The sequence below is a fragment of the Falco punctatus genome, assembly GCF_963210335.1.
Source record: "Falco punctatus genome assembly, chromosome: 2".
In the NCBI taxonomy this organism is placed as follows: Eukaryota; Metazoa; Chordata; class Aves; order Falconiformes; family Falconidae; genus Falco; species Falco punctatus.
The window spans coordinates 63,802,536-63,826,767 of NC_137581.1; the positions used below are offsets into that span (position 1 = coordinate 63,802,536).

At 38.4% G+C, this 24,232-nt stretch overlaps 1 protein-coding gene across 5 annotated transcripts in view; it reads left to right on the forward strand.

Moving 5' to 3' along the window:
* ARHGEF7 (Rho guanine nucleotide exchange factor 7) overlaps nucleotides 1-24,232 on the forward strand; it is a 164,911-nt gene that overhangs the window by 95,251 nt on the left and 45,428 nt on the right. For all 5 annotated transcript variants that reach the window (XM_080375532.1, XM_080375528.1, XM_080375531.1 and 2 more), the window contains 4 exons: nucleotides 1,469-1,670; nucleotides 10,702-10,790; nucleotides 17,435-17,529; nucleotides 17,813-17,908. In XM_080375532.1, coding sequence (XP_080231658.1) covers nucleotides 1,469-1,670; nucleotides 10,702-10,790; nucleotides 17,435-17,529; nucleotides 17,813-17,908 — 482 coding nt within the window. The remainder of the gene's footprint in view (nucleotides 1-1,468; nucleotides 1,671-10,701; nucleotides 10,791-17,434; nucleotides 17,530-17,812; nucleotides 17,909-24,232) is intronic.

A 24,232-nucleotide genomic window follows, 5' to 3' on the forward strand; every position in this document is an offset into this window, starting at 1 on the left:
TATTTTGTAGCTTTTTACTGGTCACTACGGCAAAACTTTTTCTTTTGCTGAGTAGTCATAGTGGATGAGTGCACATGGTGTACAAGCAGAGCACTAAGAGGCACTTGTTTGAAAATGTGGCAGTCTAATTGCTGAACATTGTGACTTGCAGCATATCGGGGCTTTCTGCACGTTTTCAGAGGTGTTTGCCCTCGTTTTCCTACAGTTTCTCAGCCACTGAAAGTCTGATTGTTAAATTAAGTTGTGATACAGTAACGATTGCTGTAGATATGAATTAAGCTGACATGTTAAAAATCCCAGTGACATTATGCAGTACATCTTTTTAATCATCTAAACTATATAGACAACATGTATTCTTCTATCTGGACAGGTGGCTAGGATTGCTGACACAGTCATTTTCTCATTAAGTTACTGCTTTAGTTACACAGGTATTGATCCTTACTTATGATGGAGGCAGATATGATTTATAGTCTGTTCTCTCAGTTCCAGTGCAGTGGATTGTATTTGAATTATTTAAAGCTCTCCAAATATTTAGCGTATTTTAGCATGAAAGTTTGTCCTAACTGTTACAAAATGCTTGAATGATGCAAATATTCAAGATGGACATCTAAGAGCAAAATGTTGAAATTGAACTTCACTAATTTGAAAGACTTCTTTAGAGTCGCTATTAACATTTAGTTGTTACAATAGCGCAATAATCTCTCTTCCCATCTGTCATGGGGATGAATTTATGTATTATGTGTATGTGTGTGTGTGTGTATATATATATATATATATATATATATATATGAACAGCTGCAAGTCTGACATGCTGCAGACTTGCAGCTATGCTAACCTTGAGGCAGATGATTTGTGAGTACTTATTCAAGGTAAATTGCCTAACTGTTTCTTATGTTTTGTGGAAGAACACTGTCCTCCATTGGCAGGTCATGGAGACTTGCATATTCAGGTGTGGAACCTTCCAACTTTACCTTTTACAGGGAAAAAACAAATCCAAACCCAAATGTTTTTAAGCTGCAGACTCTATTTATATCCAGAATTAAATTAAACCAAACTGCATTCCATCCTCCTCCCAACCAGAAAGCTTTAGAAAAAAATCCCTCTCTAATGTAAATCTGTTGTTTCTTTGTAGTTGCCAAAGGCAGTTTCAATTTATACTATATATAGAAAATAGAATTTGGTTTTCTGGAAGAGTAAGAGTTATTCTCATTTTAACTCTGTTACTCTCTTCTGATTTGAAGGGGCTGTAATAAGACAGTATACTCCCTGGACTGATACAAATCTATAGTTTTAAAATGACAGAAATACTGGAAATGGCAAATCATCTCTTACAAATGCTTGGAGTAGAAATGTGTGGCACATGTGTGGAAGAGAGGCTGTTGCCATTTTGTGGATACTTCTGTTTTGTTCATGGAATAATTGTTCAAATCTCTAATGTGATCTTTTTGTTCTTTTTCTCACTTACTAGGACATGACAGATAACAGCAACCATCAGTTGGTGGTGAGAGCAAAATTTAATTTTCAACAGACAAATGAAGATGAACTTTCTTTTTCAAAAGGAGATATTATTCATGTTACAAGAGTGGAAGAAGGAGGCTGGTGGGAAGGAACTCTAAATGGCAAAACAGGGTGGTTTCCAAGTAACTATGTACGAGAAATAAAATCAAATGGTGAGTTTTCAAGGAGATCATATTTACATAAATTCTTTTGGTAGAGATTGATAGTTGCTTGATTGCTTAAAAATGGTAATGCTTTTTGTTTAAGCATGACTGTGTTTACTGAACTTCATTCACAGCAATCATTAATGCTCATGAACTCCTATTCCCTCACCCCTAGTTGTTATATGGGGTGCTCTAGGACTGAGGAATCGACAGTAAGCATGCAGAAGACTCCTCCATTCTGTTTGCTTGTCTGTGCGTCTCTCACAGTTGGGCTGCTCTGACTTCCTCGGTCTGAATTCCTAGACTGTTGGATTTTTGGCTCTGATGCTGACATAATTTGAATTGGTGATTTGGCTTTGAATAGTGAGAGATTTCCTGCAAATCTCTTTAAAAAAAACAAAACCAAAACTCAATCTAAAATAAACCCTGCAAAACCAACCACAAACTCTACGCCAGAAAACCTCTGCACAAGTCCCATTACTTCAAAGCAAACAACTGCAGGAAAAATCCCCAATTCTACCAAAATCTACTAAAAGTTAGAGACAGGTTTTGAAAGGTAATATATTTGTGATTTTTCTTTTTCTTTCTTGTTTATAGGCCTTCACCTTTCCTTTATACAGGCTTCACTCTTCCACTGAAGTTTTATTTTGAACTTCATACAGAGAAAGTGTTTTCTGTAAACGTTATCTTCACGACCAAATGTGTGAGCTAACATTGCTTTTTAATTTAGTAGGACCTTGTGATGGGTGACATCTTTTTTTTAAAATTTTTTTTCTCCACACCGTCCCCCTTTCTCCCCCCCAGCCCAGTCTGTGCTTACTTTCAGAGATAGGGATAAACCTGGTAGGATAAAACTACCCAGGGACTCTCTGAGAGACTTTACAACTCTTCCCTTTTCACAGCTCCAATGAAAACACATGTTTTCTGGGCCATGCTAAAATCATTGGCATTAATTTTATTTTTTTTTAGGCAGCCATACCGATGTATGATTGCAAAGTGAAGTTGTAAGGGTAAAACTTCATTTTTAAAATTCTTTCTCTTCCGGTTGTATCCTCTTTACTCTTCCTTGATTTGCTATCTACAGTCTGTTTTTTGTAGAATGCTAGAGACTTAGATCTGTAACTTCATTGTCATTTTCAACTAGATCCTCTTGGACAGTCATGATTTAAGTTCTTCAGAGATCTGAAAAACAATTCCTGAAGCCGTTTTTTTCTTGTCTGTGGTGTTGTAGCAGTCTTTCAGCCATGACTATTCTCTTGTCTCATCATTATTCATTTAAAACATTGCTTCAGAGGTCAGCTTTGGATTTCATCAGTTTTGATCTCTTCTGACTCCTGAGACTAGATCTTGGGTCAGCAGTCAGGCTCCTGAATGAAACTGGCTTTTAACATAAAACAAATGAGAACTGAAAGTTGCCAGCAACTGAAATTAAGGTTGTTCTTGGGTTTTTTTAAGAATATTTCACCTGAGTGAAGTAACTCTCCTAAACAGAAATGCCAACAAGCTGTAGGGCTGAGGTTAATACCAGCTGCAGTTTGATTCCTGCCAGTCCTCGCATCCTAGTCTGATTCCTGGGGGCTGACATGACATGCTTCTACTCCATGGTTTAGTTTTTACTTCTCACCATCAGAAAAGTTGTCTATAAAGTTATTCTTTTCCCTCTGCTGTATAGGCATGTTCCCTGTGCTGCAAGGGCTTGTGCTGCTGGATTCTGTCAGACTTCTTCTGTTCTTGGAGTGCTCTTGTATGTTCAGTTGCTTCTGTGGAAGGAAATACAGGCCTATGTTTTTTCTCAGGAAGCTGAGTTACTGCTTGTTTTCCCTGCATTTACTGACTGTTACAAAGTGACCTGTAGCACTAGCTTTCTCTGTTCCCTCCTTTTTAAAGACTGTTACTATGTTTGGCCTTTTCCACTATGTTGTGGAACTTCACTTGTCTTCTGTGGTTTCAAACATGGATGTAGCTAGTTCTCTTACTGCCAAATCAGCACAGCAGGTACTCTTTATCAAAATATTAGTTTTAACTTGCTTTAATGTCTTTCGTAGGTATGTTTGAATTGTCTGAAGTTGACCTTTTATAATGAGGATGGGGGGGTAGAGGGAAGCATGACATATTAAGAGCTTCTTGATGTCTGCTAATAACTCTTCTGAGTTGCAGATCAGCTTTCCCGCTTGGTGAATGTATGTGCTGGAATGTTTTGTTTGCTCTTACTCTTATGTCCATGTTAGTTGTATTTCAACTGGTGACCTGACTTCTTCTAGTTACTTTTGTTTCTTTTTCTGTGTTTTGAGGTCACCGTAGTGTCACCGTAGTATTTGTGATATTTGATCTTGTCAATTTGCATCTACTTTTCTTGTTCTTCCTTGAGATGCCCCTAATTCTTAAAAGGCTTGTCATTCTTGTGAGCCTTTTTCCCCTTGCACCGTCACTGGTGGGAATCCTGTTTTTACACATATTTTGAAGTTTACTGAGTTCTTACTTAGTTTGTTGTTCTCATTTTGCAATGCTCTTTTTTTCTTGGTTGTTTCCAGTAATTTGTTATGAACATTTCTGTTGTCAAGTGATTTCTTCCTTGTGGGTATTGTAGAAGGTGCTAGAGAGAGGGACTTCTCTGTAACTCTCCTCCCTCCTGTATCAAAGTACATTGTCACTGTGTCCTGAGGTTAGACTTGTTGTTCTGTTGTCCTTGTTGAAACAAGAATGTAGTACTGTTTACCACAAAGCTCTGAAGTTACATGAATGGCTCTGGTAGGGGTTCATGAGAAGTTTTGTCTGTTATATGTATGTGTTGACAGTCTCTGTTCCACTCCAGTGCCCCTGCTCTTTTTTGCTAGTCTTCATTAGACTGGTTGACATTTCTTGAGTTGATAGTCTTTCAACTGTCCTTTTTTCTTGACTTACTGGCAACTGTATGTACGTTACTGTAAGATTTTTTCCTAATTTAGAAGTACTGTAAGCGCCCTCATGCTTTAAGCATGAGGTTGAAACACAACAGTGCCTTTTTTTCCTGATTTATTTTAGAATGATTTAGTAGAACTTGCTGTCTTGCAAACTCAAATTCAAAACGTGTTTTCTATCAGCATTACAATGAATTTATTTTACAAAAGAACAGGATAGGTTTGTTGAAATACTTGCTCTTGATTAAGGTCTTGGGAACAAATGTTCATCCTGGACATCTAATTGGTTTTCACAGTACTCTGTAAAGTGTTCTGGCATTGGCAGTATGATTCCACCCTTCTTTCTTCTCTCAAATGGGGCTGAAAGTACGGCAGTTAGTTACCTATACAGAATTCCTAACACTTAGCATTTTTGATGATGTTTTGGAGATTCTGGATGTTTTGATTATTTGGAAAGTTCCTGGGAAATGGTGAGTTTGATTAAATAAATCTCTTCAGTCTGGCATAACCAGACTTTGGCAAACTGGGTAAGAAGAAAGGGAAAGTTCTTTATGGATGTGTGGTTTTGTTTTAATTCTCACAAAATTCATAGCTATTGGATGTTTAGATAAATGGATTTTTGTTGTAAATTGTTATCCTTTAGTGCCAGATAGCTTGTATGGTTGCTCTGAAGTTAGATATTAAAGACAAGGAGGAAGGAGCTGCTTAGTAACGGGAACTGCCTTTACCCACACTGCTTTCTTAAGAATTTTAGAAGTAAACTACATTGTATATAGTTGTACAAGCAGAGTATGTTACATGATAAGGTATCTCCGTGTAGCTAATAAAACATTGCAATGCTGTGCCCATGCTGTAACTTGTATGTTTAGCTATGCCAGAATGATTAGTGTTAGCACAGAATCCTAATACATGTATGAGGTGAGCTATGAATGGTTGTAGGACAGATACTGAGATTATTGAGCAAAGCACAGCATTTAGTTTTCTTAGGCTGGACAATAATTCTGTGGTTTGGGGGGAATAAATTTGGCTGAGATGCAAAATGATTTTTATTTTGCTTTTGTGTGTGTTTTCTTTCCTCCCCCTTCCTCCCAGCCAAAGGGGAAAAAGAAGATCTGTTTGAAATTGTGGTACTTATGATCAAACTTACAAATAGGAAAAAAACCCCATAGTAATAGTTTCTTTTCAGGTATGTGCTCAGATACACTGTAAGGTCAAAAAGATGGTCCATTTTTCTCTCTCCCTCCTTCCCTGTGTGCATGTTTTCATTTCCCTCCTTAAACCTTTTAACATTTTGCCTGTTTTTCTTTTTAAAAAGCTCTTTGATCACTAGTCAGGAAGTACTTTGAAATGAGAGGACTTTTATTTTTATTCTGCCATGCTCTTACATGTGACATAGGAGAAAAGATTTATACTGTGTAAACTTGTTAGATATTTGACAGTGTGGCCTTTGCGAGTTTATTACTTACATAAAACAGAGCAGTGATGGTGAAGGTGTAGGTGGAGTCTTGTCTCTTATAGTGCTGCTTCTGTCTCGAACAGTAGAGAGATTTGGAGACATAGTTTTGAGAGTTCCCTTGCATTAAAAAGAATAGTGGTTAGCCAGAATGGGATGCAGTTGCTTAGCTACTGTCAGATGTTAATCACTTTTTTTAAAAAAAAATCACATGGTCACTTGCTGGGTTTTATAAAAATGTAATCAATTTATATGACATGAGATTATGCAGAAGGAAATACAGCTTTGAAAAATTACATTTGCTATGTCACAAAGTTTTAATTCTAATTATTCACAGAAATTAATGTGTCATTACTGTTCTAGCCTATCTTTTCTTATACTTTCTTGACAGTTATGTTAGTATCAGGCCCAGAGCAAATTAGTGGTTCTTCTGGTTGGATGTTAATAAATAAATAAAAATCAGTGGGGGAAAAGGCTCAAGTGTAGTGGAAGAGCAGAATATCTGCTGTTTCCATCCTGTGGTGTGTGAGGGAACGACAAGATCCACTTTTAGCTTTGGAAAAAGAATGAAGAAAAGAAAAACCCACGAAGAATGCTAGTTTTGCTTTCCCCCTTCAGGTGTACGTGGTTGGGTAAAGCGTACCTGTTGTCAAGTGTTACTCTACAGACATAAATAGAGTAGAGGTTGGGACCAATGAATACTAATAGGGAGGAAGTGTTGGTAGTGTCCCCATTGCAGAATGGAGCATGTTGCAGCGATGCCTGAGCCGACTGGGAACAAGTTTGGGTCAGCCCTCCTCATACTGGACTTGAACCAATTAGTGTAGAGAGACAGAGCTGGCTTGTCGCACTTCACTAATAGGGACCATGTAGCTTTCGGTGTCCCAGCTGGTACATCTTTCCTCCTGCACTGTAGGATGAAATAGTCTAAATCACATCTTTGCATCTAGGTTACACACCATAGCCTAGTAACAGCAGAAACACATGGTGATGTTCTTGCAGCAGTAGGGTTGCAATACTTTACTAAAGGATGTCTTGAAGGAATGCGTTGTGAAGTAGACTGTTGCATGAAAATGAACGTGACAGAAGAGAGGTAGAGAATGTGAGCATGACAAGTAATTTGAAGGCAAGTAAAATAAATACTTGCATGCAAATGAAAAAAGAATGAAACAAAATGTTGGGAAGGATTGGGTAAATTGTCCTTTTACAGTCACTTAGAAAGGTAGATGTTTGTAAAGGATAACACAACTTGCATTTTAGAAAGTTGATGGCATCTTATGTACTGCTTAGGGAAAGGTTACAGAAGCAGCTGCTCTAAGTTGTTTTGGTGCTACTGAGAATAATTTTTTGCTGGAAGAATAACGTTAAGAAGCCTATGCCAAACTCGGTCTCCACCCAAAGATGATCTTTTAAGTGAGTTCTATCTGGTTTATCACTAGCCACTAGACACTTCAAAGCACTATCAAGTGTATCTGAGTGCAGCTGACCGTAATGCTTTGATCAGGAAAGAAACTGATAGTGGTAACTTTAACTCTTGGTATCAGTCATCAGCTGGATACAGTCTCTTCCAGTACTTGAGCAGATCATGTTTGTTTTGGATATGATCATATGCTGTGCTTGTTGATGTGTTTTTAGTGTTAATGTAATGGATGTGTGACTGAAGGGGAGAATCTTCTGTATGGGAAAACCTGGTGTTTGGCTCAAGTCTCTCTCTTCCAGTGCTTTGAGAAACAGAGGAGTTGGTTAGGGGAGTGGGCAGGGTGCCAGAGTATTTTGCTAATGTTTCGGAAACCTATGGACTGCATAGACCTATGGAACTATAAGACCAGTATAAGTTACCAGTATGCTGAGTGGGCATGACACCTGCTTGAAATGTTTAATGAATTATGCCTGTATGTTTGCCAAAGTACTGTAATGTCCTATCATGAAGGATGATAACATTTATCTTTGTTTATGCTAAGGAAGTGATTTCTTATGTGCAGGATCAGGATTTTCTTCTGCGTAATGCATTGTGCAATAAGTTGATTACAACAAGAATGTTTCTTATTCCTCCTCATGAGCAAGACAGTGCTTGGAGGCAGAATACCAGACATGATGGACAGCTGGACTGATTTGCTGTGTCTAATTCTGTGTTTCTGCAATAGAAAAGGCTTTTGCATTTTAAAAGCTGAATGTTGATTGTGACTGTTCAGGCAAAATTGTTTGACTGTGTGATTCTTTTTTGTGTCTTGTTTTTAAATCTCAATTTGATTGTGTGTCTCTGATGGATAATTTAATCAGATGAACGGTTGGTAATATAAATGACTGAGGAAAAACTCTCCCACTTCAGCAGCTTAGGAAGAGAAAATGTTAGGGGCAGAGATGTGTTTTTAGACCCTTTAAAGATAACAAACTAGCTGGAAGAAGAGCCAGATTTCTGTGACTGGCCAGCTTTCTCCAGATTAACATGGGTCAGACATCTGTATTATGAGAAAACTTACTTTGACTTTTTGCTTTTTCTTAAATAACTCCTTTCTGGTGCATGATTGATAAGCCTGTACATATTTGGCGAACCTGAAAGTCACTATAAATTGAAATAGACGTCAGAGCTTCTGTAGAGAATGAAAGCAAATTACCAAGTTTGTGTAAACGACAGGTTTATCATTCAGTACAAAAAACCAAATTGTAATTTCCCCATAAATGACTACCATTATACGTGAATATATAAATGGGTAGCCATCCATACAGCATGACTTTAGGTGCTGTTTTCATGCTGAGTGTTTGATGACAAGTCTGCTTGGGTTTATGGCTTTGCTCTAAGGGGATGGGAGGAGTCCTGTCATTTGGAATTGCTTGACTGTATAGCAAGCATGTATGTACTGCAGGTGGCTGAGAGCATCGGCGTTCCCAGCTAAGTGCTGGGGCTAATGGTTTTTGTGCTGTCTGTCAGCTTATAGCTGACTTGGGAGCTGGGGTGGGCAGGAGATATGAACCAAAAGGATTTTACTGTCATCTCTGAACATAGTAAGGAGAAATGTTTTTGCCCGTGTTTGACAGTCTTAAGACCATATTTTATTTTTAGAATAGCTTCTTTGAGGGGAGTTCCAGTGCAGTACAGAGAAAATCCCCTTAAAGATAATACCACTTGCGTGCTTTTGGGGCCTGAGCTGCTCCTTGCCGACTGCTAGCTAAAGCCTCAGGACCCATTGGCCTGCTGGGCGCTCCTGGCACGGGAGGCAAAAGGGTGGCCTGCATCTGTAGTCAGCTCCCCTGAGAGCGCAACATCCATGGGACTGCAGCTGGGCAGCCTGAAAGAAGCACCAGATTAGCCAGGGTACAGTCTAGCAGAGGCTGGTACCACACGAGCTGTTCTGCTTACGGTGGTGTTTCCCTGGTCAGCTTTACTGTCTGTGGGGATTTTGTATAGCAGGGCCCTTGGCCTGGCTGACTGGGCTTCCCCTGGAAAGGCGGGTCTGTGTTGGAAACTTGCATAATTTATTCTTAGTGGCCTGAGGTATCGGGTAAACTAGAGCTAAATTATTCATATATCTTTATTAAAATGTGTTTGAAACAGGAGCGTGCTTTTAAAATAAAGGTAAAACTTCCAGTAGGTATGTCTTGATGATGCTTTTTTCGGGATTTTTGTTGGTTTGTGGAGTTCTTTTGTTTGTTTACAATTTGCAATTTTACTGTTCAGATGCAAATTCAGTGCTTATTTGAAATTTGCATGTTAGACAAGCCTACTTATTTAAAAAACAAATCAAAACACCATAATGTCCTGATAAATACAGCCTCACAAGCATTCTCGTTTTGTTGTGTTTAAAGTGCTGAGAGGTCAAAAAGAGATAGTGTAAGTCTTACTGTTTCTCCAGCAGCAGCATGGTGCTTTTGATTGTCTCTCCCATCATCTTTGCTCCTCTGCGATTGACTTAGAGCAATGGTGGAGGTAGGAGGGGAGGCTTTAGGAGTGTGCTTTCTGTACCTCTCCCTTCTGGGAGTCAGCACTTGGGTAACTTAGGACTGTTGTTTTGATCTCACAGACTTAATTGTCCTTCCAGGAAAAGTGTGCATTACTGAGGAGTAGATTCACTATGGGATACAGGAAGGATTGCATTTATTGTTCTGATGGACTCTCTTCTCAAGTACATAAGCTTTTTTTTTTTACTTAACGTTGAAAGTAACTTTTTTAAAAAGCTAGTTTTCAGAGATAAGCATTGGGTAAGTCACTCTACTACTTGTGTAGTTTTTTGATTCTCTATTTCAACCAGACTGAGTATGAAGTCGTGCCTCTAGTATGTTCAGCTTTAGTCATTTGCTTTTACAGAGTTCATTAAACTGATACTAAAAATTAATACAACTTTTGTTTGAAATTGTAGTGTTTGGAAACGCTTGGGTTCTTTGTTTGTTTAATTGCAATCTGTCATAGTTTTGTTTTTTAAAAATCTGGAAAAGCTAATTTTACTAACTGATTTTTGGGTCCCAGGAAAAAGAATGGGAGTTTTTCTGCCTGCCTTCATTGAGGCTAGAGTTTCATTTTCAACATATGAACCATATTGTTTCTTTACCAATAGTGTCAAGCACAAGTATGTTTCTCAGTGAAGCACTATTTTCACTGTATCTTATTGAGAAATATTTTAAAGCAGTTTGTTTGACCTCTAGTGTTGAGCTATGAAATTGCACCCCTTTGACCTCAAAATATCTTACATTTCAGAAAAACCGGTCTCCCCCAAATCAGGTACACTGAAGAGTCCACCTAAAGGCTTTGATACGTCTGCAATTAACAAAAGCTATTACAATGTGGTGAGTGATCCTTTTTCCTCCGTGTGAGCTGTTGTATGTGGTAGAATGTCATTTAACTAAATGCTCTTACCTGTGCAAAAAATTTGGCAGTGTTGTCAGAGCCTTACTGCTGAAACTAGATAGGAGTTTTATAAATTCTCATATGAACAGGATCCTAATTAGTTTAATAGACTCATACATACAGATTCTTAAGCATGATGCAAAATTACAGTCTAAAGTGAATAATAGGCATTTATGTAATATATTATGCTCATTTTATTTGCTTTGCTAGTTGTGAATTTCCCTTTTCTCCCCCATCCCCCAAATATTCAATCTGTCTTCCCCAGTCTCTATGAATTTGTGAAATCTTGCTGTGTTTAAGTAATTAAGAATATTTTTTTCCTTTTTGTTAAACAAGGGATGGAATATTTTGAAAGAATTTGCATCCTTTGTATTCATGCTTATAAATCAACTTGATGATTAACTTCAGGAATCTCTCCCATACACTGATGGATGGATTTCACAGTAAAAGTGGTATAGCTAGTGTCAGCCATTAACACACCCTCAGGAATTCTTAACCTAGTACTCAGACCTCTTTGGTAGATGCATGTAAGAAACATACCAAACTGTTTTTTAACCTGTTGTAACCATTTTGAGAATCCTTTATTTACTAGCAGTAGATATATTGGGAAACAAAAAGCATCTTCCTGGTTTTGTTAACCACTGCACCCTGCTGGTGTAAAACCAAAACATAATTTCTTTCCTTTTTCTTTGAAGCAACTTCATTGTTCTTAATTTTATCTGTCAGTTTTTAGCAGGGATCATATAGCATAGTTCTATGCTTTCATCTTTTGTGGTTGTGGTATGAATAATATCAGCCACCTGGAAGAACAGTGCTGTTTTGTATATAGTCCCCTAATTGAAAACAATGAAACAATCTTCTGCTCCTCTCTCTGGCTTGCTCAGTGCCTCTGTTGGTAGCTGTAATTCCATGGTAAAGGGAGGGCTGCAGTTTTTTGGCTGTTGTATCCCACACCTGCTAGTCATGATGGAAAGTACCTGTGCAGGTACACCTTCCTTGAAACTGCTAGAAATAATGATCTTACTGTGGTACATCCAGCAACAAAATATTGGATAGTTTTCCTTTTTATTTTTGTTTTTCACTGTATCTCTTTGTAGTCTTTTTTTTCCAAAGTTGCTGTAGAGTGTAGTAGCAAATATGTCTTCTCTATTGTTGTTTTGACATTAAAACCTATGTTTTTCAATACAAGTAAACTGAGGTGAATGCAGCAAAGGAGAGGATTTAGTCCCTCCACTAGGCAGAAGACTTCTTAATTAAGTTTATATCTCTGTTGAGTTTTTAATCAAAATAAATTGTAGCTGTCTTGAAGGGTCCTTTAGATTTGAGTTGGTTTTGCTTTTTTTTGAGGGGGAGAGTGGTGGTTTTGGTTTGGTTTTTGGTGGGTTTTTTGAAGTGATTGGTAATTACGTGCCTCTCTATATAATCTTACATTGTTATTTCCCTGACAGATCTTAATATGATGAAAAATGAGTTGCAGCTGTTTAACAGAGGGCTTAACTAAAACTCTAGTTTGTGTCCAAAATGAATTGAATCTTGTTGTATATTTTACTTCATAGGGGTAATAAAGGCCATTTGGGGGTGTGATATTGTGCTTCAGTGAAAACAGAAAGTAAATGTTTGGATTTGCCTGAAACTACAGTTAAGGTGGCTACGTTATAAAAGGCCATACAACTCGGAAATACCACCTTTGGCTTGTGTGCCTTTTATAATTGTTCCCTGGATAACCTGTTGTTATAACCATGGAGACTCAAGCTACTATACACTTTGGGAAACAGATAGCCATAGCTGGCTTTTAAAGTAGTTCAATGAAAAAAAAACCAAAAAACCAAACCAAACAAAAAAACCCCCTAGTAACCATCATACCTACTCCTGGAATTAGGTTATTTTTTACCTTGCTTGGGTACAGCTGTCTTGGTGCACTAAGCGGATGTAATAAGATTCCTAGCTATTAACTGTTGATGACATCTTGTGGAGATGTGCAGGAGGTAGAAATTATCAGTTCATAATAATACATATATATAGTAAATTAGAACACTGGCCCTAGAGTGCTGTTCTTCAATCTGTCTGCAGTGAACTGGACAATTGTCTTGTTTTCACATTTTTCCACAGCGTGAAAGATACTCACTTTTTTTTTAAGCTTAACATTTTATTCTTTTTGTTTAAATAATGAGAGGCAGTGCTGTAGCATGCACATTTGTTTCAGAGAAATAAGACTTTACCTAAAACCTAAATTAGACATGCTGGCATTAAATTTTCTTGAAAAACGATGAGTGCTTCTGACGGCAATATAACTATAAAATAATTACTTTAGTTATTGAAAATGTAATTATTTTTATGTGTAGATAAGGCAAGCAGCAAACACATTCACTGAAGTGGAAGCAGTTTAACCTGTGAGTTCAGTTTTTGTTCTGTCTTCATACGTAAGCTGCAGACATGGGACTTCCTTCTGCTAGAGTTTTATCAGTCTGTACTGATAACAAAATTGAGCCCATACTAAGGTAAAAACAGAACAGCTCTAAATAAACCTTTGGCAACTGGTAGCTGAAAGGATGTAGCTTGAGTTAGAGTGAGCACTAAAATGTGTGTTAAAGGCTGTCTTGACAACCAGGCATGATTTGAGGCTGGTACTCTGGGACTGCTTGCTATTTTTAAGTTGTGGCTATCTTCCACCATACAGGTATGTGCTGAGACCCTGTAAACCTTGTGATTATTTATTGCTGTTTTTTCCTAGGGCAGGATTTGTGCAGGTATGGGCAGCACCTGTGGGTACATTTTTCAGACTGTGGATAAAATCAAAGGGCAGTTCAGAGGAAGTTCAGAAAGTGGTAGGAGGGGCTCTGCAAATCGCCCTTTCTGGGAGAAGGGCTGAGATACGCTAAGGGAAACGTGCTTAATGTAAAGAGGAGGTTGCTTTCACTGCTTTCTGCTGTTCTTCAATCCCTTGTAAAAGTGTTCTTTATTTTTATGGGTTCACAGAGCTCCATCTGAAGTTCATAACACAAATCACATGCCTTGTAGTCTCAGTGCGCTTTATGCACTAGGTGTTGCTGATAAGACAGAGCACATTTGGTTTATGCTTATATTTTCCATGGCTCGGGAATGGAGGTTAGTAGAGAATGACTAGTGCTACAAGGTCTTGTTCTCCATTAAAATGGTACAAGTCTGCAGCAGTGTGTAATGTGAACCAGACTTGTGATCAAGCACAAAGCATTTTTCACATAGAAGTAATTTAGTAACCTGTTACTGAAGAAGCGGGCATATTACTGCAGGTTGTTCCCTGAAGACAGAGAGCAGGTGTTAGTCTTGAGTTTTAATTTTATTTGAGATCCCTTGAGAATTTAAAACTTTTGAGTCCAAAATAAAGTCAGGTTATCTCCACTTACAGGATAATTGCCTTGAGATTAAGAAGCTCTTTTAAAAGCAGGTAAAGAAATGGACAAATTTCCCCATAGTATGAATGTTTGGGTGACCTCGCTTTTCATTTAAGTGTTTGAAAAGTGATGGAAAATAAGCACTCCTTTTGAGGCCACACTTTTGCATTTAGGTAAAGAGTGTGTTTACTGAAGTTCATCAAAGTTTTTGAGGACTCTTGATGTGCTATTACTTGCATGATGCTCTACGCTGTCCCTCTCGGGGGGCCTATTTTAAGGCATTCATCTCTCAGATTCTCATGATCCAGGAAAATTAGACATTGATCACTGTTTTGCTGAAGTATGTGATCTTTCAGTTGAGTGCCATACTACTCCCATAAAATGGGAATGTGCTACAGGATCATGCCCAGGCATTGCTGTGAAATCGGCTTTTTCTCCCTGTGATTTGGAAGGCAATCAGCTTCATGTAGGTCATTTTAAATCCATTTTTGGGTGGTAGGTTATTGCCTTAGGGAGATGGCTGGGGTTTTGTATGACAGAATTGTTAACCACACTTGAATTTTCCATGCTGTGTGATTGAGAGAGCTTGTGCTGTATGAGCTCAGTTGTCTGTGCCTGCCATTCATCAGTGTTACGGACTGCAAAAGCTCCCACTTCAATGCTGCTTTTTTGGTACCCAGTCTTATCTGTGCAAATGTTGTGGTGGAGTTGTGGAAACAAGGTCTTCGAGGTCTCATGGGGTCTTGCAGCAGCCAGAACGCGCAGAAAGCAGGAAAGGGAAGAAAGGTGATTATTAGAGCGTGCGGGTGAGATGTGGATATGAGGAATGTAAGGGTACTCTGATGCCAAAATACTGAGTTGAAATACTGACTACTTACCACTTCAGAGCACAGTCTGGGCATTTAATCCTCATAGCTTCTCGGCGAGGTAGGTAAGTCAAGCTGGAAGGATGCGAGATTTCACAGAACTGATGGTTTAGAGCTATGTAAGCAAGAATATTCTTTTTTAAAGAGATTCAAAGTAAAAGAATGTTGTATACTGTGGAAACTGTACTTGTAAAAAAAAATAGATTTAATGTGTTTTGGGAGGTGTTTGAAACTGTATCTAAAATATTGTGTAACACTGAACTACTAGAATAACATAAAGCAACAGAAATGTATCTAGTACTCTGCATAGGTTTTGTAGCTGTTTTATGTACAGTTGCATTTATTTTCCTTTTTGCATTAATTTATCAGGTTGATAATTCTAGTTTTTAGGCTCTCTTATTCTCTTTTTTTTTTTTTCTCTCCTTTAAGTGTATCTTTCTCCAATCCTGTATTCTCCATATTGCAAAGAAAATACTCAAATAGAAATCCCTGCCACCACAGGAAAATAGTGTGTGTCCAACATGGAACTAGTTTTTATTTCAAGCTTTTCAGACAGCTGTTCATAGCAAAGAATGGGAAGTGGAGCAGTGGTGCAGCCTTTCAAGCTCTATAGCAAATTTGCTGAGTTTTATCTTTATATTGCTTTTAATGCTGTTCAGTGCTTTGTCAGTACACTCTTTTTTTGTCTTTGGCTTTCAGTCTCCTTTTCCCTACTAATAGCTCTGTAGTGACTTTGGGATGGGGGATTTTTGTAGGGAAAGCCATATTGGAAAAGATAGGTTTTGCATTTAGTTGTGAACCTCATGGATGCTAAGTACTTTTATATTTCCATTTTAACAATTTACTTTGTTTTATGTATGTGTAAAAGAATATGGGGTTTAATTAGTGGTGCAATATTTTTTTCCTGGTCTAAGTGGTCAAAAAAACCTTAGCTTTTTTAAATTTTGTGTGCCCATATTGTACTTTACGCTGTAGTGTTCTAGTTAGTAGCCATAACTTTCCCTGTGACATTCTTCTGTCATAGTCTTTAGCAGAGAATGGAGACATTTTAATCTTCAGTTCAGGATTCAGATTTCCAAGAAAAGAACGAACTCAAAAATGGTCTCTCTCCCTCTCTCCAAATGAATAGAAGCATTCAAGGAATAAGCAGAATCAATGACACCAATGAAAGGAACAGTGAATTCTTCGTTGACATACTGAACTATTTAAAGTTATTTCATCAGGTTTGCATTTAGGAATGAATGGCTTTTTTTATTTCCTAAGAAAGAGTATTGACTACAACAGTGAATAATGCACTCAATTACAGTCATTAGTATAAATGCTGAAATGAGATATTACTGTAGGCCTGACAAATACGGCATGTAGCAAAAGGAGGAGGTTTGTGGTGTGGCTTTTGACCAGTGAATAGCAAAAAGTTCTCAAAGCTCAGCTGTGTTCATTGAATTACATCTAATTCTGATGATTCCTTTGCTGAATCATTAATTTTTTGGAGGCAAAATACATTTGCCTGCTAGCAGCACAGTAGAGCCTGATGTGATTATACTGGAGGATATCCTAAAGCAGGCTCCTGGGAGATGGTTCAGTAAAATGTTCTCTTGTACATGTTTGGGGGTATTCCAGTTGTTTGATTTATATTCAGCCAGAAAACAAGTGTGTGCTGTTTTATAAATTCTTGGCTTTACATCAGAATGTGTGATAATTTTCTCATGGTAATGTATGTTACTGCATTCCTACTGGAAGATTTGGCAGCCCCATTTAAAAAGAATGCGATAGTGGTAATCATATTGCTAAATAAAGTTGGCAGTTACTTGGTATTTGTAAATCTGTTAATATTCAGACCTTCTAGATAGAACAGGGTATCTGAACAAGTAAACACTTTGCTAGCAAGATTAGTTGTGGTGTGTTGTAATTGAGACCGAGAAAACAGCACTAACTGTTCATTTCTGTTAGAACTTCTATTGTGCTTTACCAATTTCTGATGATTTTTCTGATGACTGTTCTGAAGTACATAGGAGGAATAATTACCCCTAGCTTTGGAAGAATGCTGTATAGCTTTCAAATTTTACAGTAAAAGTTTTAAGCCAACAGGAATTTCACTACATTTACCACTTTATTTTGTTTATGGTTAAAGGATGCCTCATTGTTTGTGTGGTGGGTTTTTGCCTGGGGAATTTCATAGATGTAGACTATTCAGTTCTTACCTGCTGATTCTTAAGTTTGGTATAGGAACACTCATTTAAGTTTTCCTAGTACTAAGTAAATTTTAGTATGCCTTTAAAACTGGTAGTGATTTGAACATTTTGAAGTATCTCTTAAATACCTATTAGAAACTGTCATTTATTGTAGGTGCTACAAAATATATTAGAAACAGAAAATGAATATGCTAAGGAGCTACAAACAATGCTTTCAAACTACCTGCGACCGTTACAAGCCAGTGAAAAGTATGTGAGTTTGTTTTGGTTTTTTATTTTAAATTAAGCTTGAGAACTGTTGTATATTGGAGAGGGTTTGCGTGGTTGAAATATCAATGTCAATGTGCATTTTCTTGGGTGGACTGTGAGATTCTTGAGGCAGGGCTTCTTTTTATTCAGTTTGCTTGCTGACTAAAACAGTCTGGTCCTCAGTCTAAGAACTGGTAAGCATTTTTTTAAGGTTATGGGTTTTATTAAAGCACAATTAGTCAATGATCACAAAGTAAACACCTTTTATTTGCTTTGGCTCCAGGTTAAACTCGGCAAATACTTCATACTTAATGGGAAATCTGGAAGAAATAAGTTCTTTCCAGCAAATGCTTGTACAGTCTTTAGAAGAATGCACCAAGTAAGTACTATGCATACCCAGATACTGTAGAATTCTAACAAGCAATTTTTTTTATTTGTTGTGTATATTGTTTGATATAAATTTTGTCTTCTCACTTTAAGGATAGATGCTACAGCAGTACAGTAATAAACGTTTGGATAATGCATTGGTTGCTTGTGTAGGTAGATATTGGCCCTAGGATGCAGTTGCAAAGGTAGGAATTTTGACATAGTTCAAAACAATTTATGAATTTCCATGATGCAGTGGCATCAGTGGGGAAGTGGCAGAGAAAGTGGTGTGTTTTATTTGGAGGCATGAATTTTAAGTCTTTTCTTAAAGAGAAAGAATGAACGGAGCTTACATTGTGATGGAACAGTGGAGGGTGTAAATGACTTGGATGAAGGACACTGTATAAGAATCTTCAGGACAGAAGGATACTTACTAAGCAATGGTGGTTGTTGAAACATGCTGGGGGAGGAGTGCAGGACAGGCAGAAAGAGCAATCTAAACAACAAAAAATATAGCCTCAATGCCTGTACTGTACAACAGAGGAAGCACAAAGCACAGAAAGAAGGGGGATGAATCTAAGGACGTCCTTCTTCCTTAGATTAGGCTGAAGTAGTAGATAGATATTTTTTTTTCAGCTTGTTCCTCAGCACTTGGTGGTGTAAGAAAGAATGTGACTATATCACACTTGAATTGTCCTGACAATATTCTAGTGTTGAAACTCCACTAAAAAGTGTAGTTCCTGTTCCTAACCTCAGTTGTGACCTTTTCCTTGCCTGTGTTCTGGTTTTGTCTGGTCACACTAAGTTGCTAAGGCAACTTGCTAATCCAGATTTTCTTGGTTTCTGCCAAGTTAGTAATTCGAATTGCTACTGAAGGCTTAGACAAGTTTCAGTCTGCTGGGGGTACTTGGCTGTGACCACGAATGTCTTGGATAGAGGAGAAAATGCCTCTTTTGGCAGCAGTGATCTTTTAGATCTGCTTAGTGTGTCTTGTTTTGATCTCTTTCCTCCTCTCTTCCTCAGCGCTGCTCTGTGTGAAGGGGAAGCTTTGTCATGACAATGTACAAGCTGCATTTTTCACTAGGCAGTAACTTATGTCTGGATCTGTTGCTGACTTTGGATCCCACTTCTTCCTACGACCTGGCTTCTCTCCCTCTTTTCTGCCTCTAGATGACTTAAGAGAGAATGGAAATGGTGTAGTTCAGATGACTATTCAGCAGTGGAATGGAAACATTCTTGAAATGGCCTTTCTTCCATGCTGTGTTTGAGAAAGAAGGATATTCTTTCTGGCAAGTTAGACTTGATCAGTTAAGTGTCTAAATCCCGGAGAATGACTGTTTGTCCACATACTGAAATGTTTCCTGTCTTTTCTTGTCAGTGCACTGCTTTGTCTCATTCTTTTGTTATCATGGTTTTGTTTCTGTGAATCAGGAAGTACCTTGCATGAACATCTTTTAAAACTTATGATTGAGGTGGTTAAAAACAAGAGCGGAAGAGGTTATGCCTTTAAACAAATATTAATGCAAGCTTTGTTTTAACTTGCTATGTAGGTTAATGGGATATAATGTAGTTTCAAGCTCAGAAAGCTTATTTAGAACTCCTTCCTTGATTTTAAACTCTAATGGAAAGCTTTCTCATAATGTCCTTTATTTCTTCTTCCTGTGAAGTGACATGTTGCTGCATAATAAATCAGGAACATAGTAGATGCTAGTAGGTGGGCAGAGGAAGTGATGCCTCAGGGTTACTGCACATATTCTGTGTTATTTTCATTTCATAAATACGGTGGTCATTCCAAGTTGTATTTTCAGTTTAATTTTCATCCGAGTGATGATCCAGCTTTCTCCTGTTCTGAATCTAGTCCATCATAATTCCCATCAGTAGAAGCCTGCTTGCCCTGCTGCCTTGTTTTTTGTCGTTTTGCCATGTTTTTTTGGCTGGTGAACCTGTTCTGTAAACTCGGAGTAGCTCCCAGGCTGAAAATAGACTTATCATTTTATTTTATTTTTGGCAGAGAGCTTATAGTTCCATCATTCAGGCACTTCATGTTGCAGCATCCAGTGTGGTGTTTTTTCTAACTTGACATGTCAGAATGACCAAATGCCAATGTCCTGCTAGTTGTAGTGCTTCCAGCCTACCTTGCTTGACAAATTCCTGTTCTTGGGTGTGAGAGTTGAATGTTTTTCCAATTCCACACCACTCTTGAGCCAGTTTGTTGTTTGAGTTTTCTCTTAACAAATCGTGGCATGTACTTCAGTGACAGGAACTTTCTGGTGCTTTTCTTCTTCTTGCCTGCACCACTTTGGGTTATTTAATCCTCATGTTGTTAAACATTGGGTTGTGATTTTTCTCAGAACACATAATGCTGTGGTAGTTGCTTTTTGTGTTTTGATGGAAGTAGTTGCTTGGATGTGTTTGCTTTGAGTTGTGTGCCACTCTGCCCACAGCCTTGAAGCTCTTCTGGTGCATTGCTGAAGGTTTGTCCTCTTTCAACTTGTCTGCGTTGGCCTCTGTTGCAGTATCAGTGTGGTGCTTCTGTGGGCTGTTCCATCTGTCACAGGCCTGGGAACACTTCTTGTCTGCCTGCCTGGATGCTGGGCACCATCAGACAGATTTGTTTGGGATTACTTCTGCCTTTGTGATACTTCTTTTTCATTTACAAAAGTAGCATATGAAACGTTATTACCTAGCATTGAGTGAGAATCTTCTGGTTGATCTGCTTCAGAAGTGCTTTCTTTAGACTGATCACCTTCAAGGGCATTCTCTTTTGTTGAATGGAAAAGAGCTGTCACTGACAAGGCAGAGAGGCACTGTCAGAGTCTTCGCTTGCAAAAGGATTTCTGACAGTAAAACAGGGCAAGAGCATTCCGTGCTCCGGTCTGTTGAATACCAAAAGTGGTCCAGTGCTCTAGGTCTCTTCCCAGATCTGTGATCCAGTGCCCGAGATCAATTCTGTATTGGTTCACACAGCAGAGGAGTCTCTGAATGAACAAAGGCTGTGTCTGTAAGGTGACCTCTGGGCTGATACGTATGACCTCTATTGCAAGTATTGTGCTTTCTGTGTTTTTGTAGCAGGTGATTGAACAGATGTTTACTGCTCAAAAAACTTCCTTTCACCTGGGGACAGAAGCTATCAGTCTGTGGCTGTACTTCTCACTAAGGGGAGGCATGTGACAGGCAGGCTGGCTGGTGACGCCAACCTGCGTGGACTGCTTGGGTATAACCTTCTGTGTAGCAAACTGAAGGCACTGGCTGTCCCTTAAGTAGTATCACAGACTTACCTCCTTGCCCTGTAACAGCCATAGCTGGGTTTTGCCCTGTTTCCCTCATGTCCCTGTTCTTGCAGTGGCAGTAATGTGTTGTTTTTCTTTATGTCGTTCTGTGTTTGAGTGCCAGCAGATACTGCATGTTCTGGGATGATCCTGAAGTGGAATGGGAATAAAGAAGAGGGGGAAGCCAGGGTGTGAAAGGGAGGTTGCGTAAATGTAATCTGAAACTAGTCAGTGTTTCAGGTTTGTGTTGGGAGTATAAATACAAATTAAGCTTGTTAAAGTTTTATCCCACTGTTGTCCCTTGCTTTTGGTTATTGTGAATATCAACAGAAATAAGGTTATCATTAAGTGAGTTTGAACACAGTGTCTCAGATTGCCTGAAACAAACGTGTGTATTAAGTGATGTCTGAGAGGTGAAGCAAATAGACAAATAGTGAAAGGCATAGTTGTGAAGAGAGCATTGAAAATTAGACTGATGGATTGTGGGTAAGTTGAATGATGCCTCCATTTGTGCAAATATCAGGTCAAAGTTGTGAAGTGTCCCCCTTATTTTAGTAACCTTGTTAACTGTGAAGCCTCATGAGATAACATTTAATCTTGTGTTTGTTCACGAGCTGCATCCCTTGGAGTTGCTGATCACAATTATCCCTTAATTTTTGCAGACCTTCACTTCTTGTGGGTCTTCTCTGCTATCAGCTTTTAAGTTCAAGGCATTCTCTGTACTGATCTCCTGCAAACTTAGCAAACTTACAATGATGCTCCAGCTCCTTCAAGAGACTGAGAGAGGGGCAGGAAATTCTGCAGTTATCTTTCTGTGGGAAAAGATGGGGAAGAGCGTAAAATGCCACCCAGATAACTGAAAGTTTCCAGTTTGTGGCAGGTTCTGCACATATGCAGGGACATACATTGCTGCATGATGCTCTTATGTTAACCACACAGTCCAGTAAAACTTAGGGGCATCTGAACTCCTTGTAAAAAGAAAACATACAGTGCTGATTACATTTTGTTACCTACTTTTGTTTTAAAATTGCCTCTGTTAGTCTGTGTTTAAATTTGTCTGGATTCAGCACAGTTCCCACAGCCTTTCCCAGAACATTGTAATGTCCGCTGATGCCAAAACTAAGACAGGTTTCTTCAGAACACGCAAGACATAATTGGATGTTCCGTAATGTCATTCTTTCTCCATCGGCTGCTAGTCTAGCTTTAGTCCAGTTTTGAATAGAATCTTAAAGTAAGTGTGATTGAGTAGCAAGGTATTTTCTTTCTTTTCTTGAAATACCTTGTAGTGGGAATCTGTTTTAAGTCTGGAGAAACAGAACTGGTAGCTGTCAGATGTAACTCCACAAGCAGATGATGTTAGGTAGTTTACATGTAGTTGTATGATGATGCCTGTAGCATGTGTACAACAGCAGAGGCTTTGTTATGGTTCTCTTGATGCTGTAAATGAAATTAAAACATACCTTTGGCCTTTTTATAACTGAAGCTATCACTTTTATATATGTATAATACTTATGTGATTCTTCTTTAGTTAAAGTATCAAATATGAGAATATTGGGATGAAAACTTTGGTATAAATTGTAAAATAGCTGTGCTCTTTATAGAACACTAATTACTAAAAGTTTTATATCATGTAGTGATAGGCATTAAACTGTTAGTTTTTCAGCAGTTAAAGGAGATACAGATAACTTATTAATTGTTGCTCTAGAAATAGCAGAACACTTGTGACTAATGCATGGATTAGAAAAGTAAAAGGGGATGAGTTGCCAACCCCCTCATGAAGTCCGCTAATTAACTTAGTTCAACAAAGAACGTGCAGTATGAAGTTGCAATGCATGTGCAACATGTAAAAGAAAATGTCAGTCTTTCATTCTGCTAAAAGAACAGCAGACTGAGAAGACACAGATGTCTGCATGGTATGAACAGCCTAATTCACTTTCCCTACCCCCCCACCCCTGCCCTGGCACTAAGTACAAAAAGGAATTTAATCATTTTCAGCAACTGTTTACTGGGGCCTCTGACTATTTTATACTGAGTTATATGCCTTGAGTACATCTTCACAGTTTGAGACTTTTGCTGCATCTGTTACTTGAAGAAAGTATTATTAGTTCATGTTTAGATTTATTAAAGGGGACCAGCTGCTAGGCAGGAAATGCTGCTTGGAAGGCTGTAAGAATAGCATTGCTCAGTATGCTGGGGAATGCCCCTGGTTTTCTCCTAAATCCCTGGAAACGTAGCCACTCTATTGATTTCAGAATTTGAACTTTTTTCTGGAAGAGAAATAAAGATGAAAGACAGGAAACCACGGACCCCAGCCTTTAATGTAAGGAGCACTGGTAATGTGATGGGAGAGTACCTGGCACGATGTGCTAGCTGGGGATTCAGCTGTCATTTCCTGGATGTCTGTAGTGAGTGTTGCTTTCAAATAAGGAAAGGTTTCCCCACCTTGCATTTTGAACACTTGTACGGTTAATTTTGACTTCATTGGGTAGGCCTTCCCATACTGTACAGAGGGACTGAACAGCTTAGTTGGAGACAGACTTACTGTGTTGAAATTTGCGGGAATATTTCTGGGGATGAACTTTGAATTTTAACTACTATGGGCAAACCTAAGGAGTAGGAAAAGATGACAGTGTTTGAGCACCCCCTGCCCAGAGGAGCAGCTGTCATGGAAAGCTGAATGGTTGTTTTCCACTGAAGTTCACTGGAATGCCTCTCACTCTTTCAGAGGGAACATACTAAATATTCTTGGTTAGAAACTGTATGTACATGCTCAGGACAATTACAGAAAATCTTCACTTTTTAAAAAAATACATTTTTTTTTAATTAGAAAAACGATATTCTTCCAGAGAGAATTGTTGGAACTAATATTAGTTAGTGTGAAGCCCTTTGACTGTGCTAACAGTATGTCAGTTGAGTACTTACTTGAGGACTTACTTATCTAGCTTTAGAACAGTGTGGAATATTGGTTTTAAGAGTAGTTAAACGGGTAACAACAACAGCAACAAAATCCACTGTTTGTCTCATCTCGCAAAGGAGCAAAGACTTGTGTTAGGAGATGCAGCCTCTGT